The sequence below is a fragment of the Mustela nivalis genome, assembly GCF_964662115.1.
Source record: "Mustela nivalis genome assembly, chromosome: 5".
Lineage (NCBI taxonomy): Eukaryota > Metazoa > Chordata > Mammalia > Carnivora > Mustelidae > Mustela > Mustela nivalis.
The window spans coordinates 45,136,085-45,154,382 of record NC_139024.1 but is presented as its reverse complement, the minus strand read 5'-3'; the positions used below and the strand labels follow the sequence as shown (position 1 = coordinate 45,154,382).

The 18,298-nt window shown below is 40.1% G+C and overlaps 1 protein-coding gene and 1 long non-coding RNA gene across 5 annotated transcripts in view; both read left to right on the top strand.

The window, feature by feature from the left end:
• Positions 1-9,282, top strand: part of LOC309864823 (cytochrome b5 reductase 4) — a 93,145-nt gene extending 83,863 nt beyond the window's left edge. For all 4 annotated transcript variants that reach the window (XM_082730692.1, XM_082730691.1, XM_082730690.1 and 1 more), the window contains 2 exons: positions 2,907-3,071; positions 8,759-9,282. In XM_082730692.1, coding sequence (XP_082586818.1) covers positions 2,907-3,071; positions 8,759-8,813 — 220 coding nt within the window. In that variant the 3' untranslated portion in view covers positions 8,814-9,282. The remainder of the gene's footprint in view (positions 1-2,906; positions 3,072-8,758) is intronic.
• A 6,231-nt stretch (positions 9,283-15,513) lies between these two features.
• LOC309864821 lies at positions 15,514-17,967 on the top strand. Its single transcript, XR_014311781.1, has 2 exons — positions 15,514-16,864; positions 17,836-17,967. It is a non-coding gene; the product is annotated as an uncharacterized lncRNA (long non-coding RNA).
• Positions 17,968-18,298: the final 331 nt, after the last annotated feature.

The window sequence follows — 18,298 nt, the reverse complement described above, 5'->3', positions numbered from 1 at the left end:
TTTTTTTTTTAAACATCTCAGTAAAAGAAAATTGTGAGGTTTTTTTTCAGATGAGAGGGACACCACTATTGATTTATATGTCTTCATAGTTTTGTTCCAGTGACAGACTTGTTGGAAATAGAGCTAGAGGAGACACTTTTTTATCTTTAATTTAGCAAAGCAGTTTCTATCTTTTCTCCAGTTGTCTATGTGTAATTGGGAATGTCTTAAGATAGTAGTTCAGCAGCTGTTTTGGGTCTCCTTTGATAATCTGATGAAGGATTATGTCTTCCCAGAAAAATGCACTTACAAGTTCATGTACATTTTTTAATGTGATTTCATAGATGCCAACACATGACTTTGTTCTTCTAAGTACAGTTTTTAGGGGTGCCTGGTTGGCTCATTTGGTTAAGTGTCTGCGTTGGGCTCAGGTCCATGATCCCAGGGTCCTGGACTCGAGCCCCTCATCGGGCTCCCTGCTGAGCCAGGAGCCTGCTTCTCCCTCTCCTGTTGCCCCCTGCTTGTGCTTTCTCTCTCCTCTGTCAAATAAATAAATAAAATATTTTTAAAAAATAAGTACAGTTTCAGGGGCACCTGGGTGGCTCAGTGGGTTAAAGCCTCTGCCTTCGGCTCAGGTCATGATCCCAAGATCCTGGGATCAAGCCCCACATGGGGCTCTCTGCTTGGCAGGGAGCCTGCTTCCTCCTCTCTCTCTGCCTACTTGTGATCTCTCTCTCTGTCAAATAAGTAAATAAAATCTTTAAAAAAAAAAAGTACAGTTTTTATTTTTGACCAATATGGCTTTGTAAATACATTTCTTTATTCATTCATCAGGCATTTTTGCACTCTTTCCTCAAGCCAAGCCTAGATCCAATATTAAATAAGGCAGGCAAGCATTCCTGCCCTCATGGAGCAATAAACAAATACAACATTCTAGAATTATCTAAAACTATCTTAATTTTACATGCTAACAAGGAAAAAAATTGGTTAGTAAAAGGAAGTCTTTGGGAAGCTTAGGATCCTGAGATCATGACCTGAGCCGAAGGCAGAGGCCCAACCCACTGAGCCACCCAGGCACTCCTTGGGAAGCTCTTTTGTACAGAGTAGATTAGAGTGCTGCTGAAACTACCTGGGAGCCTCAGAGTTTTAAAAAAAAAAAAAAAAAAAGGTAATTCTGTAGGGTTCTTAAATATAAAAATCAGAATACTAGAATAAGGATCATAGAGTTCTCCCACCTTGTCCTATACATGGGCAAATGAGACCTAGAGTCTGGGGTCTGGGTGAGAGCTAGGACTGGTTTTCTCACCCCTGGCAGGCACTCTGAGGTGGTCTGTCGTGCTTCATGCCAGTCTGTTTTGGGGACTCAGCGGCAGCAGAGCGATGTGAGGGAGAGCAGCACCAGATCCCTCTTGTTTCTCTTGTGATGCTTGGCTCCCTTGGCCCCCTGGCAAGGGAAACTTTTTTCCGCTTTTATTAAGATTGACATTAATGGATGATTTCATTTCTGCTGGTCTTGAGAAAATATCTCAGTTATTCACTGGAAATGGTAGAAAATCATTTGATCTGATGCTACTAAAAGTGGGAAGAATTAATTGGCATTTGCTACTTTGGAGAGCAGGTACACATAAAATATTTAATTTACTGTGATTCTTTACCAGTAGTTCACTCAATAGATTACAGAATTACGGGGGAAAATGGTCTGTAGTTACGTGGTGAGACTTAGCTTGATGTTCTTCTTTGACTTTAATTCTGTACATTTCCTTTTTCCTGTGTATCATTTCTTAGTGTTTGAGCACCTCCTGGGTGTTAGCCGCTAGGGGCACACTGACAGCCAAAGCATTCTTCTCATGGAGCTCATGATCTAATGGGGAAGGTGGACTTCATGGACTTGTCATCTTGATGACCACATATTTACAAGCTGAAGAAAAGGGAAAGGGAGACATGTCTCCACCACATATAACAAAGGACTGATGGGCTGCAATGCTCCCCCCTGTGGAAATGATGCTTGAGCTAAGAACTGAAGAGTGGGGCATGGTAGGGGCATTGGCAGAAAGAAAGAGGATGGGCAGCATGTGAAGACAGAATCAGATAGACACACAGTTAGGAGCGAGGACTTGGCGAGGGTGTGCCTATGAGGGGTGAGGCAGGAAAAGGTATCCAGAATAAATCCCTGGCTTTGGCAACCAAGTTCAATGGCACCACTCATAAGCATAACATCAGGAGTGTGGTAGGGAGGTCATAAGTTGAGGTTGAAGTGATTGAGACAGCAATAGTAAGAAGTGAAATAGGCCCTTGAGTCTGGAATTCATTGGAGAGGTTCAGGTCGTTAATAGCACATGCACTTATGTGTTAAAATGCACATGTCATTGGTAATCGCCCTGTACTATGATTTATACAAGCAGATTATTTTTTTTAATTTTTTTATTTTTTAATAGAGATAATGTATTTTTATCCCCAGTGGTACAGGTCTGTGAATCACCAGGTTTACACACTTCACAGCACTCACCGTAGCACATGCCTTCCCAATGTCCATAACCCCACCACCCTATACCTACCCCGCTCCCCCCGGCCTCCCTCAGTTTGTTTTGTGACATTAAGAGTCTCTTATGGTTATACAAGCAGATTATTAATAGAAATGTGGAGTTCTCTGAGATCCCTTGGAAGTCTCTTTCTAGTGAATCCTGTAAATAATGCCAGACTACTCTTCTTACCTGTAGTAAAAGCTAATCCTCAGTAAATATGCATTTGCCTGTATGTTTTTGTTGTCTTTGCTTTCAATGTATTCTAGTGCTTTTCTAGAAGTGTATCACTCTTCTTGCATTAAGTTGTTCTCAAGGGGGAAAAAGAAAACATTTTCATGAACTTGAAACATGCTAATATGTTTAAAATAATAGATTTTTTTTAAAAAAAATGTTTCTTTTCTCTAGATTTGATGTTGAATTTGTTCTCTCAGCACCTACTTCTGAATGGAATGGCAAGCGGGGACACATTTCACCAGCTCTTCTTTCTGAATTTTTGAAAAGAAGTTTAGACAAATCCAAAGTCCTCATCTGCATTTGTGGACCAACACCATTCACAGAACAAGGAATAAGGTGAGTAGTACTGTGGTAGGGAAAAGAATACCCAACACTAGGGGTGCCTGGGTAGGTCAGTGGGTTAAAGCCTCTGCCTTCAGCTCAGGTAATGCTCCCAGGGTGCTGGGATCGAGCCCGGCATCGGGCTCTCTCCTCAGCGGGGAGCTTGCTTCCTCCTCTCTCTCTGCCTGCCTCTTTGCCTACTTGTGATCTCTGTCCATCAAATAAGCAAAAAAATCTTTAAAAAAAAAAAAAAAGAATACCCAAAACTCTGAAATGCATATCATTTATAAAAAGCAATTGACTTAGCTCTCTGTTCTTCCCATTCATACACAATGGCACTGCAATAGTCTGTTACAGCCTAAGAAAATAGTAAAGTTTTTAACCTTCATGCAGGGGGGATGTTGGAGCCCAGGTTTATGCGTGGAGTTAAATGGGAGTGAAGATCTCTGCTAATGACAGGCAGTATGGATACATACTCATGAGTTTGGTGCCACAGTCTTAGGTGGGACGTAGGATTCAATCTCTTCTTACACCACAGCTTCAGAACATAGAGTGATTAGTAAGCATTGTTCATCTCATTGTAGCTTTTGGCTTTTTTTCATTCTCTGCAACTAGGCAAAAGCTAGTAAATTACAGTGACTGAAAGCCAGACAGCAAGACAGGAGAGACTAGAACATAAATAAGCAAAGACCAAGAGTCGAGTCTACATAATGAAACATCAGTGGTGGTGTTCATCTTGTTTGAAAATCACCTTGCCCTGATTTAAATCATCAGGGAGATTCAAATTAAAACAACATTGAGATATTACCTTACACCAGTTAGAATGGCCAAAATTAACAAGACAGGAAACAGCATGTGTTGGAGGGGATGTGGAGAAAGGGGAACCCTCTTACACTGTTGGTGGGAATGCAAGTTGGTGCAGCCTCTTTGGAGAACAGTGTGGGGATTCCTCAAGAAATTAAAAATTGAACTTCCCTATGACCCTGCAATTGCACTCCTGGGTATTTCCCCCAAAGATACAGATGTAGTGAAAAGAAGGGTCATCTGTACCCCAATGTTTATAGCAGCAATGGCCACGGTCGCCAAACGGTGGAAAGAACCAAGATGCCCTTCAGTGGACAAATGGATAAGGAAGTTGTGGTCCATATACACTATGGAGTATTATGCCTCCATCAGAGAGGATGAATACCCAACTTTTGTAGCAACATGAGTGAAATCAGTCAAGCAGAGAGAGTCAATTACCCTATGGTTTCACTTATTTGTGCAGCGTAACAAATAGCATGGAGGACATGGGGAGTTAGAGAGGAGAAGGGAGTTGGGGGAAATAGAAAGGGGAGGTGAACCATGAGAGACTATGGACTCTAAAAAACAATCTGAGGGGTTTGAAGTGGCAGGGGGTGGGAGGTCGGGGCACCAGGTGGTTGGGTATTATAGAGGGCACGGATTGCATGGAGCACTGGGTGTGGTGAAAAAATAATAAATACTATTATGCTGAAAATAATTTTAAAAAATAAATAAATAAATAAAATGACACTTTAAAATAATTCATTAAATGTAGCTACTATTAGGTATCTACGTGATTTTATTTTATTTTTTTTTAAAGATTTTATTTATTTATTTGAGAGAGAGACAGTGAGAGAGAGCATGAGCAAGGAGAAGGTTAGAGGGAGAAGCAGACTCCCTGTGGAGCTGGGAGCCCGATGCGGGACGCAATCCCGGAACTCCAGGATCATGACCTGAGCCGAAAGCAGTTGTCCAACCAACTGAGCCACCCAGGCGTCCCAGTCTAGGTGATTTTAAAATATGACTGCCTTAAATGCCTGGTTTTTCCTTGTTTTTGAAATATGGCTACACCAAACATTTTCTGGATAGTTTCCTCTCTTGCTATCTTATTTTTAATTTTAATTAAGAAAAAGACTAACCTCAATAAATAAAGACATAGAGAACTGTTTCTTTTCATGTTACATTTTAAAAGTATTTTAATTAAATTTAAGTGTGTTTGTGGATTTTAATACCTTCAGAAAAATGTTCTTTAATCACTCTCAACTTAAATTTTTTAAAATATTATAATTTAAACTTTTTAAATCTTTTAGAGTTAAAACTATTAAAATTATAGTGAAAACTAACTATATGATTTGAAGTAAAATAATTTTCCAGAAGAAAAAGGTTAAGAGATACATTCTTCAACTTTATTGGCACTGCTATTTTAGATGTATCTTAAGGCTTACTTTATAGATTGCAGCATAAAAATCCTTTTACATGATGAGAATCATAAACTCTTCAGCATTGAAAGAGAGACTGTCTTTAAGACCACTTAGTGCAGTTAACTGACTGAGGAAGAATCCCTTGTCCAGCCTCCTAAATAAGTGGGTTGTTTTCTCCCCTCAATGATGGGCTATTTGCAGGCTTTTCCCTCTCATTCTTGTGCCGTGTGTGCAAGGCTTAGCCCACTACGTTGCACAACGGAGCCTCGGTGGGTGTGGAATTAAATAGAAGGTAGCCAAGATCCTCATATACCTACATTTTTTAAATTGACTATAATTCTCCAGTTTTAGTTTCTCAGCTTTACCTCTGAGCTAATCTTTCTGTGCTGCCCCAGCTGGCTTGCCTAGGATTGCTTGGGGCTGTCACTGATTGTCATGTATGGGCCCCTGCTTTTGCTCACCTTCAAGCATGCTGCATGGAGTTGCTTGTGAGATGTGGCCTGATTCACATTAGTATGGGCACATCTCGTTTCATTGCTCCTCTTCACTTGATTGTGCTTCGCAGATACTGCCTTTTTTTTTTTTTTTTTAAACATAACGGAGGTTGGTGACAACCCTGCAGAGAGCATGTCTGTCAGTGCTATTTTCCCAACAGCATTTGCTCACTTTGTGTCTCTGTTTTGGTAATTCTCATAATATTTCACGCTTCTTCATTATTATTATGTGTGTTACAGTGATCTGTGATAAGTGATTACAGCTTGCCGAGAGCTCAGATGATGACTAGCAGTTTTTAGCAGGAGAGAATTTTTTAAATTAAAGCGTGTACATTGTTTTTTTCGACAGTGCTGCTGCACACTTACTAGACTGTAGTGCAGAGATAACTTTGATATGCATTGGAAAACAAAAATTCATTTGCCTTGCCATTTTGGCACTATTTGCTTTATTGCAGTCATGTGGAACCAAGTCCACAGTATCTCTGAAGATTGCCTGTACCTGCAATTCATAGCACCTGCCCTTGTGGCATTTCGTTTAGGTCTCTCATTTTTTTGACTTCCTCGCCTTAACCATCTTAATGGATGCAGCGTGTCTCTTACCTGGAAGTTACTTGGGTCTCTTATTCTATCATAGTTTTTGCTGTCCTGAAAAATGACTCTGAGGCCCCCTCCCTGAGGCCCTCCAAAGTTAATCTCATGTCTGCTACGTATGTGTAACCATATCAAACATACTCTCCATGTTGGTGAAAATTTGTTAAATTTGTATGATGTGATAACAGAGAAAGACTCAGAAACGGATAAAGAGCAAGATAACTACTTGCTCAGTTAATGTGCTTTCATCTACACAGTACCCACTTATAGAGTACATAGATAAATAATACCATCTCTGCTTTCGAGGTCCACACTGTCTAGTGGTAGAAACAGATACACACACTGATAACTAAAATAGGACTCAGAATATCACAAACACTCTTACAAGAGGAAAAAACAAAGTGTTCTGAAAATTCAGGAAGAGAGAATTTACTTTTACCTAGGGGTATGTATTGGATTGAGAGGAGGAAGACCCATTCTTTGAGTGATGGCCAAAATGTCGCCGGTCAGAAGAAGTGGAGAAGGGTATGGTAGGTAGAGGAACAAGCAGACACACTGAGGAGTCAGATATTCCAAAGACAAGACTGGCGTGGCCAGTATGAAGCCACTAGCCAGTGAGGGACAGCAATCATGGCTGGAAGGGTTGGATGAGTTCAGCCAGCCAGAGGCTTGACTATTGTACCCCATTGATCCTATGGCTCCTGTGCCAGACTGTTACTTTGTCTGAATATGTGTGTATGTCTAGAAGCTGCTAACTTGAGTCTGAATCCCAACCCTAGCACTTACTGTGATCTTGAAATCACTAAGTGGGTGTTGTAGAGCCAATTCAGCCTTTCCAAGCTAGTACACTCATCTGTGCAAGGGAATAAATAATACTTAGGCATGTGAAATGATTAGCGCAGGGACTACATATAGTGATTACTAAATAAATGTTTTTATTTTCAGCAACTTTTTTTTCTTTTTTATAACATACAGTGTTATGTTAGTTTCACGCATACATGATAATGATTCAGTATTTCTGTAGATTACTCAGTGTTCATCACAATAAGTGGGCTCTTGAGCCCTTTATCTATGTCATCCATCCCCACTGGAAACTCCTGGTTTGTTTTCTGTATTCGAGAGTCTTTTTTTTTTTCTTTTTTGGTCTTGTTTGTTTGTTTGTACATTTTTTGTTTCTTAAACTCCACATGAGTGAAACCCTATGGTCGTTGTCTTTTTCTGTTTCCAGCAGCATTTTAAAGAGCTACTTCTAAGATTTCAGTCTCTATTTATATGTTTTACAAGTTGAATTATAATATACTTGAGCAGTATTTCTGCTTGTCTTGTTCAATTTGGGAGAATGAAGATAGAATGCCAGGGGGATCAGCTCCTTACTTTGAAAACTGGTGAATAAAGGGGGAAAATATACATTATTTGCCTTTTCTGTATGAGCTCTCCTACTGAGTAACTACATAATAAATTTGCAGAAGTTTGTTTTTCTCTGTAGAATTCCTTAGGTGATAAATGAAGAAAGAATTGTAGTATGTGTCACCAACTTCTGTTCCTAATGAATTAATGGATGTATATGTAGATCACCAATGGTTGTTAGCATCCAAAAAGAGAGCAGTCAGGTATTATGTGCCTTCTGATGGAAAAACACCGCCTATGATGTAGTCTTATCAAAAAAGAATTGAACCTGTATTTAATCAAGCCTCTGGATCAGGGTATTAAATTGTGGGAAATAAGAGGACTTAGGAACACATTTTTTTAAGTTTTTAAAAATTTGTTATTTATTTATTTATTTGACAGAGAGAGAGAGAGAGAGAGAGAGATCACAAGTAAGCAGAGCAGCAGGCAGGGCGGGGGGGGTGGAAGCAGACTCCCTGCCCAGCAGAGAGCCCGATGCGGGGCTCGATCCTAGGACCCCGAGATCATGACCAGAGCCAAAGGCAGAGGCTTAACCCACTGAGCTACCCAGGCACCCCAGAACATATATTTTGAAAAGAGGGCATCAGAACATATTATTAAAGTACACCACAAAAATGAGGCAAAATGAAGACTCTGGAAGGCTTGCCACATAAAAGCCTGGTTTTGTCAACAAAGAATTGCAGAGCAGAGAGAGAGAGAAGGGATATTGTAGGTCAAAAGGTATCTAAAAGACATCAGCCAGTCACAATGAGTAGACTTAAATTGGCATTAAACAAACTTAAAAATAATGGCACTTATTAGATAATCAAAAATTTGAACACTGACTAGATATTTGTTGATACTGAAAAATACTAAATTTTTTTAGAAGTGTTGTGTTTTTTTCTCGAAAATACATACTAAGCAGGGAAAATGAAAAAAAAATACTATGGTTAAGATGATAAACTTTGATCTTACTTATTTTTAAACATTTTCCCAAAGAAACATGTACTCTGTATTTGTTTTTCAGGTTGCTGCATGAGCTGAACTTTTCCAAAGATGAGATCCATAGTTTTACAGCATAATGAAAAGCTGTCATTGTCCTTTATTCAACTGTTTTTGTCTAAATTTGTGATTACTTAGGATTTTTTAAGAGCACATTTTTGTACATACTAAAAGGTCAACTAGAATCCAGGTTTCAGTTTCTTCAATGAAATCAAATGTTCCTTCCGTATAGATGACTTGTTGACTTTATTTTGTACCATAACTTATTTTACTACTGATCTCTGACCTGGAATCAATCATGGCAACAAGTCCATACAGGAGTCTTTTGTGATGAGTCACAAATTTCCTTACCATTTAAAGTGTATCACTGTTTTACAGTAAGCTCTTGTGTTTTATGACATGATAAGGTAAATGATCATTTTGATCATGTTTCTATGCCGTAAAATGTCTTCTTAGCAATACAGATTAAATTTTACATTGCACTGTTAACTCAGGAAATGATCATTTATGTCCTTGTAATACTATTAAAACTTGGAATGTTACAACTTATCAAATGATCCAAACATTTGTGTGTGTGTGTGTGTGTCTCATTGATACAGAGTAGAATAAAAGTATACTTAGTACTTTTTAATTCTTTTGGTGGAAATGTGTTTGAATGCAGCAATATCCATTCTGTGTCTAAGGGGCATTTAAAAGGCAACAATAGAAGATTCTGGAGACACCTCACATACGCGGTTTTGAATTAGATGTGTCAGAGAGTGGAAGAGAATCTTAACAACTCTTTTGATTCCTAGCCAAAATTAGAGGTGTCAGGAAAGATCATGAAAGTGGCATCTGGTCCCATGACCTAAAATAATCATTTGGAGCTTGGGGATGGGTTAAACTGTAATTCTCTCTGAGCTCATCCAGAGGCACACTGTGTCCTAAATGCTGCCTTCCCTGGCTGGCTGCTTCCTGCACACCTGGCAGTTCAGCAGGGAGCCCTTCGGTGCTCTGGTGTGTAGGCAATTCATTCTCTTCCCTCCCCCATGCTGCCTGCAGCCTCCAAGTACCTTCCCAGACTGGGATTTAGCAAAGGACATCCAGAAAAGTCACTGTGAGCTTTTCATGAGGAAACTGTTGAATGCATAAGTGGCTGCTACAGGAACTGAGAGTTTTCCCTCTTACTCAGTACAGTGGCCCGGTTTTCCCAGAAAGGGGACGGTGGGAGGTGTCTCCAATTTCCCTGAAAATGTTACAAATAGCCACATCTTCACTGAATGAGGTACTCCCCAGGAACACAATATTAACATTGCTGAAATGACAAACCCCCAGCTGATGTGGCTGCACATGTTCTGGTGGCTGAGGGACCTATCTCCCTGGCCTCCTGCTCTTGCAGCCCATTCTACCTGCCTCCGCCATTCCCTGAGCCTGGCAGGACCCAGTTGTCCTGGCTGCCAGCGCTCTCTGCTGGTTAACGGGAACATTCTATATCTTCTGCCTGCCTGCCACCTCCTGTTTCTCCTCAGAGAGATTGTAAACTCTCTGGGCACAACCTTTCTGTAGTTTATTAGTGAATATATCAGTCATTTCCACCCCAGCCAAAATTTTTCTCATCTTTTATAAACATTTTTCTCTTCAATCCTCTTCTAATCACCTCAAGCTCACAAAATTCTTTATCTCTATATGTATCTCTTCCTCATTCCTCCTCTTACTGTATTTAAAAAAAATTTTAATTTTTTTATAAACATATAATGTATTTTTAGCCCCAGGGGTACAGGTCAGTGAATCACCAGGTTTACACACTTCACAGTATTCACCATAGCACATACCTTCCCCAAAGTCCATAACCTCACCACCCTCTCCTTACCTCCCTCCCCCTGGCCACCCTGTTTGTTTTGTGACATTAAGAGTTTCTTATGTTTTGTCTCCCTCCCGATCCCATCTTGTTTCATTTATTCTTCTCCTACCCCCCAAACCCCCCACGTTGCATCTCCACTTCCTCATATCAATGAGATCATATGATAGTTGTCTTTCTCCGACTGACTTATTTTGCTAAGCATAATACCCTCTAGTTCCATCCATGTTGTTGCAAATAGCAAGCTTTCATTCTGATGGCTGCATAGTATTCCATTGTGTATATATATACCACATCTTCTTTATCCATTCATCTGTTGATGGACATCTAGTTTCTCTCCATAGTTTGGCTATTGTGGACATTACTGCTATAAACATTTGGGTGCATGTGTCCCTTCGGATCACTACGTTTGTATCTTTAGGGTAAATACCCAGTAGTGCAATTGCTGGGTCATAGGGCAGTTCTATTTTCAACATTTTGAGGAACCTCCATGCTGTTTTCCAGAGTGGTTGCACCAGCTTGCATTCCCACCAACAGTGTAGGAGGGTTCCCCTTTCCCCGCATCCTCGCCAGCATCTGTCATTTCCTGACTTGTTAAGTTTAGCCATTCTGACTGGTGTGAGGTGGTATCTCATTGTGGTTTTGCGTTTCCCTGTTGCCAAGTGATGTGGAGCACTTTTGCATGTGTCTGCTGGCCACCTGGAGTCTTCTTTGCAGAAATGTCTGCTCATGTCTTCTGCCCATTTCTTGATTGGATTATTTGTTCTTTGGGTGTTGAGTTTGATAAGCTCTTTATAGATTTTGGATACTAGCCCTTTATCTGATATGTCGTTTGAAAGTATCTTCTCCCATTCTGTCAGTTGTCTTTTGGTTTTGTTAACTGTTTCCTTTGCTGTGCAAAAGCTTTTGATCTTGATGAAATCCATAGTTCATTTTTGCTCTTGCTTCCCTTGCCTTTGGCGATGTTCCTAGGAAGAAGTTGCTGTGGCTGGGGTGGAAGAGGTTGCTGCCTGTGTTCTCCTCAAGGATTTTAATGGATTCCTTTCTCACATTGAGGGCCTTCATCCATTTTAAGTCTATTTTCATGTGTGGTGTAAGGAAATGGTCCAAGTTCATTTTTCTGCATGTGGCCATCCAATTTTCCCAACACCATTTATTGAAGAGGCTGTCTTTTTTCCATTGGACATTCTTTCCTGCTTTGTAGAAGATTAGTTGACCATAGAGTTAAGGGTCTATTTTGGGGCTCTCTATTCTGTTTCATTGATCTATGTATCTGTTTTTGTGCCAGTACCATACTGTCTTGATGACAGCTTTGCAATAGAGCTTGAAGTCCGGAATTGTGATGCCACCAACTTTGGCTTTCTTTTTCAATATTCCTTTGGCTATTTGAGGTCTTTTCTGGTTCCATATAAATTTTAGGGTTATTTGTTCCATTTCTTTGAAAAAAGTGGATGGGATTTTGATAGGAATTGCATTAAATGTGTAGATTGCATAGACATTTTCACAATATTTGTTCTTCCAATCCATGTTTTCCATTTCTTTGTGTCTTCCTTAATTTCTTTCATGAGTACTTTATAGTTTTCTGAGTATAGATTCTTTGCCTCTTTGGTTAGGTTTATTCCTAGGTATCTTATGGTTTTGGGTGCAATTGTAAATGGGATTGACTCCTTAATTTCTTTTTCTTCTGTCTTGTTGATGTAAAGAAATGCAACTGATTTCTGTGCATTGACACTTTACTGAATTCCTGTACAAGTTCTAGCAGATTTGGAGTGGAGTCTTTTGGGATCTCCACATACAGTATCATAACATCTGCAAAGAGTGAGAGTTTGACTTCTTTGCTGATCTGGATGCCTTTAATTTCTTTTTGTTGTCTGATTGCTGAGGCTAGAACTTCTAGTACTATGTTGAATAGCAGTGGTGATAATGGACATCCCTGCCGTGTTCCTGACCTTAGGGGAAAAGCTCTCAGTTTTTCTCCATTAAGAATGATATTTGCAGTGAGTTTTTCAGAGATGGCTTTGATGATATTGAGGTATGTGCCCTCTATCCCTACACTTTGAAGCGTTGTGATCAGGAAGGGATGCTGTACTTTGTCAAATGCTTTTTCAGCATCTATTGAGAGTATCATATGGTTCCTGTTCTTTCTTTTATTAATATATTGTATCACATTGATTGATTTGTGGATGTTGAACCAACCTTGCAGCCCTGGAATAAATCCCACCTGGTCGTGGTAAATAATCCTTTTAATATGCTGTTGGATCCTGTTGGCTAGTATTTTGGTGAGAATTTTTGCATCTGTGTTCATCAAGGATATTTGTCTGTAATTCTCTTTTTTGATGGGATCCTTGTCTGGTTTTGGGATCAAGATGATGCTGGCCTCATAAAATGAGTTTGGAAGCTTTCCTTCCATTTCTATTTTTTGGAACAGTTTCAGGAGAATAGGAATTAATTCTTTAAATGTTTGGTAGAATTCCCCTGAGAAGCTGTCTGGCCCGAGGCTTTTGTTTGGAGATTTTTGATGACTGTTTCAATCTCCTTACTGGTTGGTTATGAGTCTGTTCCGGTTTTCTCTTTCTTTCTGGTTCAGTTGTGGTAGTTTATATGTTTCTAGGAATGCATCCATTTCTTCCAGATTGTCCAATTTGTTGGCACAGAGTTGCTCGTAATATGTTCTTATATTGTTTGTATTTCTTTGGTGTTAGTTGTGATCTCTCCTCTTTCATTCATGATTTTATTTATTTGGGTCCTTTTCTTTTTTTTTTTTTTTTAAAGATTTTATTCATTTATTTGACAGACAGAAATCACAAGTAGGCAGAGAGGCAAGCAGAGAGAGAGAGAGGAGGAAGCAGGCTCCTTGCTGAGCAGAGAGCCCAATGCAGGGCTTGATCCCAGAACCCTGGGATCATGACCTGAGCCGAAGACAGAGGCTTTAACCCACTGAGCCACCCAGGTGCCCTTTTCTTCTGGATAAGTCTGGCCTGGGGTTTATCAATCTTATTAATTCTTTCAAAGAACCAGCTCCTAGTTTCGTTGATTTGTTCTATTTTTGTTGTTGTTGTTTCTATTTCATTGATTTCTGCTCTGATCTTTATTATTTCTCTTCTCCTGCTGGGTTTAGGCTTTCCTTGTTGTTCTTTCTCCAGCTCCCTTAGGTATAGGGTTAGGGTGTGTATTTGAGACCTTTCTTGTTTCTTGAGAAAGGCTTGTATTGCTATATATTTTCCTCTCAGGACAGCGTTTGCTGTGTCCCACAGATTTTGAATCGTTGTGTTTTCATTATCATTTGTTTCCATGAATTTTTTAAATTCTTCTTTAATTTCCTGGTTGACCCATTCATTCTTTAGAAGGATGCTGTTTAGTCTCCATGTATTTGGGTTCTTTCCAACTTTCCTCTTGTGATTGAGTTCTAGTTTCAGAGCATTGTGGTCTGAAAATATGCAGGGTATGATCCCAATCTTTTGATACCGGTTGAGACCTGATTTATGACCCAGGGTGTGATCTATTCTGGAGAATGTTCCATGTGCACTAGAGAACAATGTGTATTCTGTTGCTTTGGGATGAAATGTTCTGAATATATCTGTGATGTCCATCTGCTCCAATGTGTCACTTAAGGCCTTTGTTGATCTTTTGCTTGGATGAACAGTCCATTTCAGTGAGGGGAGTGTTAAAGTCCCCTACTATTACTGTATTATTGTCCATGTGTTTCTTTGATTTTGTTATTAATTGGTTTATATAGTTGGCTGCTCCCATGTTAATGGCATAGATATTTAAAATTGTTAGATCTTCTTGTTGGACAGACTCTTTGAGTATGATATAGTTTCCTTCCTCATCTCTTATTATAGTCTAATTGATCTGATTAAAATCTAATTGATCTGATATAAGGATTGCCACCCCAGCTTTCTTCTGATGTCCATTAGCACAGTAAATTGTTTTCCACCCCCTACTTTAATTCTGGAGGTGTCTTTGGGTCTAAAATGAGTTTCTTGTAGGCAGTATATTGATAGGTTTTGTTTTTTTATCCATTCTGATACCCTGTGTCTTTTGATTGGGGGCATTTAGCCCATTTACATTCAGGGTAACTATTGAGAGATATGAAATTAGTGCCATTGTATTGCTTGTAAGGTGACTGTTACTGTATATTGTCTCTGTTCCTTTATGATCTACTACTTTTAGTGTCTCTTTGCTTAGAGGACCCCTTTCAATATTTTCTGTAGAGCTGGTTTGGTGTTTGCAAATTCTTTCAGTTTTTCTTTGTCCTGGAAGCTTTTTATCTCTCCTTTTATTTTCAATGATAGCCTGCTGGATATAGTGTTCTTGGCTGCATGGTTTTCTTGTTTAGTGCTCTGAATATTTCATGCCAGTTCTTTCTGGCCTGCCAGGTCTCTGTGGATAAGTCCACTGCCAGTCTAATGTTTTTACCCTTATATGTTACAGACTTCTTTTCCCGGACTGCTTTCAGGATTTTGTCTTTGTCGTTAAGACTTGTAAATTTTACTATCAGGTGACGGGGTGTGGACCTATTTTTATTGATTTTGAGGGGTGTTCTTTGCATCTCCTGGATTTGGATGTTTGTTCCCTTTGCCATATTAGGGAAATTCTCTACAATAATTCTCTCCAATATACCTTCTGCTCCCCTCTCTCTTTCTTCTTTTTCTGGAATCCCAATTATTCTTATGTTGTGTCATCTTATGGTGTCACTTATCTCTTGAATTCTCCCCTCGTGGTCCAGTAGCTGTTTGTCTCTCTTTTGCTCAGCTTATTTATTCTCTGTCACTTGGTCTTCTATGTCACTAATTCTTTCTTCTGCCCCATTTATCCTAGCAGTAAGAGCTTCCATTTTTGATTGCACCTCACTAATTGCTTTTTTAAATTTCAACTCAGTTAGATTTTAGTTCTTTTATTTCTCAGTCCCTAGCCTTCGGTACTGCCTCTTGTTCTTTTTTTTGTGGTAAGTTTTTCCGCCTTGTCATTTTGTCCAGATAAGAATATATGAAGGAACAAATAAAATGCTAAAAGGGTGGCAAAGACCCCAGGAAAATGTGCTTTAACCAGATCAGAAGAGACCCCAAATCATCGGGGGGAAAAAGGGAGTAAAAAAAAGTTCAGAAAAAAAAATTTAAGAAACGAATACAAATAAAGAAAAAATATATGTATATATATTAGGTAATTGGAACAGGGTCACCCACTTAATTTTGGGAGTATTTTGGTCTCTTAGGAGAAACTACCTCCCAAAATTTTAAAGAATGAAAAACATATATAAGGGTAAAAACAATGAGGGGATAGAATATGACTATAAAGATGAAAAAAAAATTTTTTTTAATTTATAAAAAAGCAGTTGATAAGGTAAGTTGGTTGGGAGAAAGAAAAAGAAAATGGAGAGAATTTGCTTGGGCTGGAGACTAGAGCAAGCCCAGTGCTAGATTTAGGGTGTATTTTGATCTATTAGAAGTTGTACTCCAAATTTTTTAGAAGAAAAAACCCTATGTGTATATAAAAAATAAAGTTAGATAAAATGAAGGATAAAATATGATTATAATAATGAAGTTTCAAAAAGATTATTATTTTTGTATGAAAGGTATTGTTAAGATAAACTAGTTAAAAATGTTAAAAGAGGAAAGGGTAAAAGTTTTAAAAAAATTAGCAGAAGAAAAAAAAATAAAATTTAAAAAATTAATTAACTTTGCAAGATTAAAGAATCATGGGGAGAAAGCCATGAATTCCATGCTTTGCTTTCTCCTCCTCTGGAATTCCGCTGTTCTCCTTGGTAAGTGAACTTGGTCTTGGCTGGATTTCTAGTTGATCATCTGGGGGAGGGGCCTGTTGTAGTGATTCTCAAGTGTCTCTGCCCAAGACAGAATTGCACCGCCCTTACCAGGGGCCAGGCTGAGTAATCCGCTCACATTCGCTTTCGGGAGCTTTTGTTCCCTGAACGCTTTCCATAGAGTTCCGGAGGACAGGAATGAAAATGGCGGCCTCCCAATCTTCGGCCCAGAGGAACCGAGAGTTCGGGGCCCCACTCTGCAGTGCACCCTCAGAGAAAAGCGCTCAATCACTCCTGTCTCCCTGGCCTCCAGGTGCGCTTGGAGAAAAGTGCTCAATCACTCTCATCTCCCCAGCCTCCGGCTGCACTCCGAGCTTACCCAACCTGTGACCAAGCATCTCTGTTTCTGGCACACAGCTCCACCTGGAGTCTCTGAACCCCGCAGATCCCTGAACTCTTCCGGGGGTTCTCCCCGGATCTTGTGGGGACCCCACTCACAGAGCAGTGGCCTGTGCCATGGATTACAGTTCAAGGTAACTCCGAGTTGAGAGCTTGCTCCTCGCTCTGTCTCTGTAGCCGGCTTCCCTGCTCTAATACCTATGAGGTCTGCAACACTCAGACACCCCCGATCCTTCTGTGACCCCGCGGGACCTGAGGCCACGCTGACCCCGCATGGGCATCACCCCAGTTTAGCCTCTGGAGCTATGTCCCTCAGTGGAGCAGACTCTTAAAAGTCCTGATTTTGTGCTCCGTTGCTCTGCTGCTTGTCGGGAGCTGGCCCCTCCCCCTGCGGTCTATCTTCCTGTTGCTTTGGATTCACTTCTCCACCTTTCAGAAAGTGGTTGATTTTCTGTTTCTAGAACTTTTGCTCTTCTACTCTTTGATTTCCTGTTGGATTTGTGGGTGTTCGGAATGGTTTGATAAGCTATCTAGCTGATATACTGCTACCTGATGTCGTCTCAGCCTGCTACTTCTCCACCATCTTGACTCATCCCCTCTCTTACTGTATTTTATAGCAAGAGGAAATCCATAAGTATCTTCTGGACCTATATAATAATCATGCCCAAATTGTAGTCTTTAATTGAGAATCACTGAGCTTCACTTTTCAATATCTAGGCACCTCTTGGATGCCTTGTGGATGTTCCACAAACTCCCCCATACTCAACTCCCACCATGGGCATCTCACCCCAAGTCCCCTTCTCTTGCATTTCTTGGATTCACTGGGACTACCTTCCACCTATTTGGCCCTTCAGAACCATTCAGTCTGGGTATCTCCCTTTCCAACCTGACTTCTCCACACCTGTCATCCCTCAACTGGATTAGGTAGGATGGTACCCTGGTTAGTCTTGATCTCACTGAATGCCATTCTCTACTCCAGGGTTTTCTAACAGAGACTATGTAGAAGAAAATCCTCTAGATAGAGCTTCAGACTTCCATTGTCTACAGCCATATACTGAAGGGCATAGGTGGGAGTATAGATGGTAACTTTTTTTTTTTGATCAAGGACTCCAAGACTCCTATGTCACATGTTGGCAATGAGGAAAGGGGATTGTATTCAATGTCACTTTTGCTTAAGAATTCTGGTTGCTTGCTTGGTTCTAAAAAAAAATAAAAAATAAAAATAAATTTAAAAAAATGGGTTTATGTATTAGTTTTCTATTGTTGCCAAAACAGTTTCATGGTTGAGAAATCCGAGCATAACGGGCCTCAGCTGGGTCCTCTGTTGAAGGCCTCGCATGGCTGAAATCAGGTTGTCTGTTGGGCTACACTCTTCCCAGGGGGCTCTGGGAAAGAACTGTGTTTCCAGGCTCATTAAGGTTTTGGCCAAATTCAATTCCTTGCAGTTGTAGGATGCAGTTCCCAGCTGTCAGGTGGGGACCAGTCTTTGCTTATAAAAGCTGCCTGTCTTCTTTCTCATGCTGTCTCTGTGGCCACAGGCTGGTCCAGTCCCTCTCAGGCTTTGAATA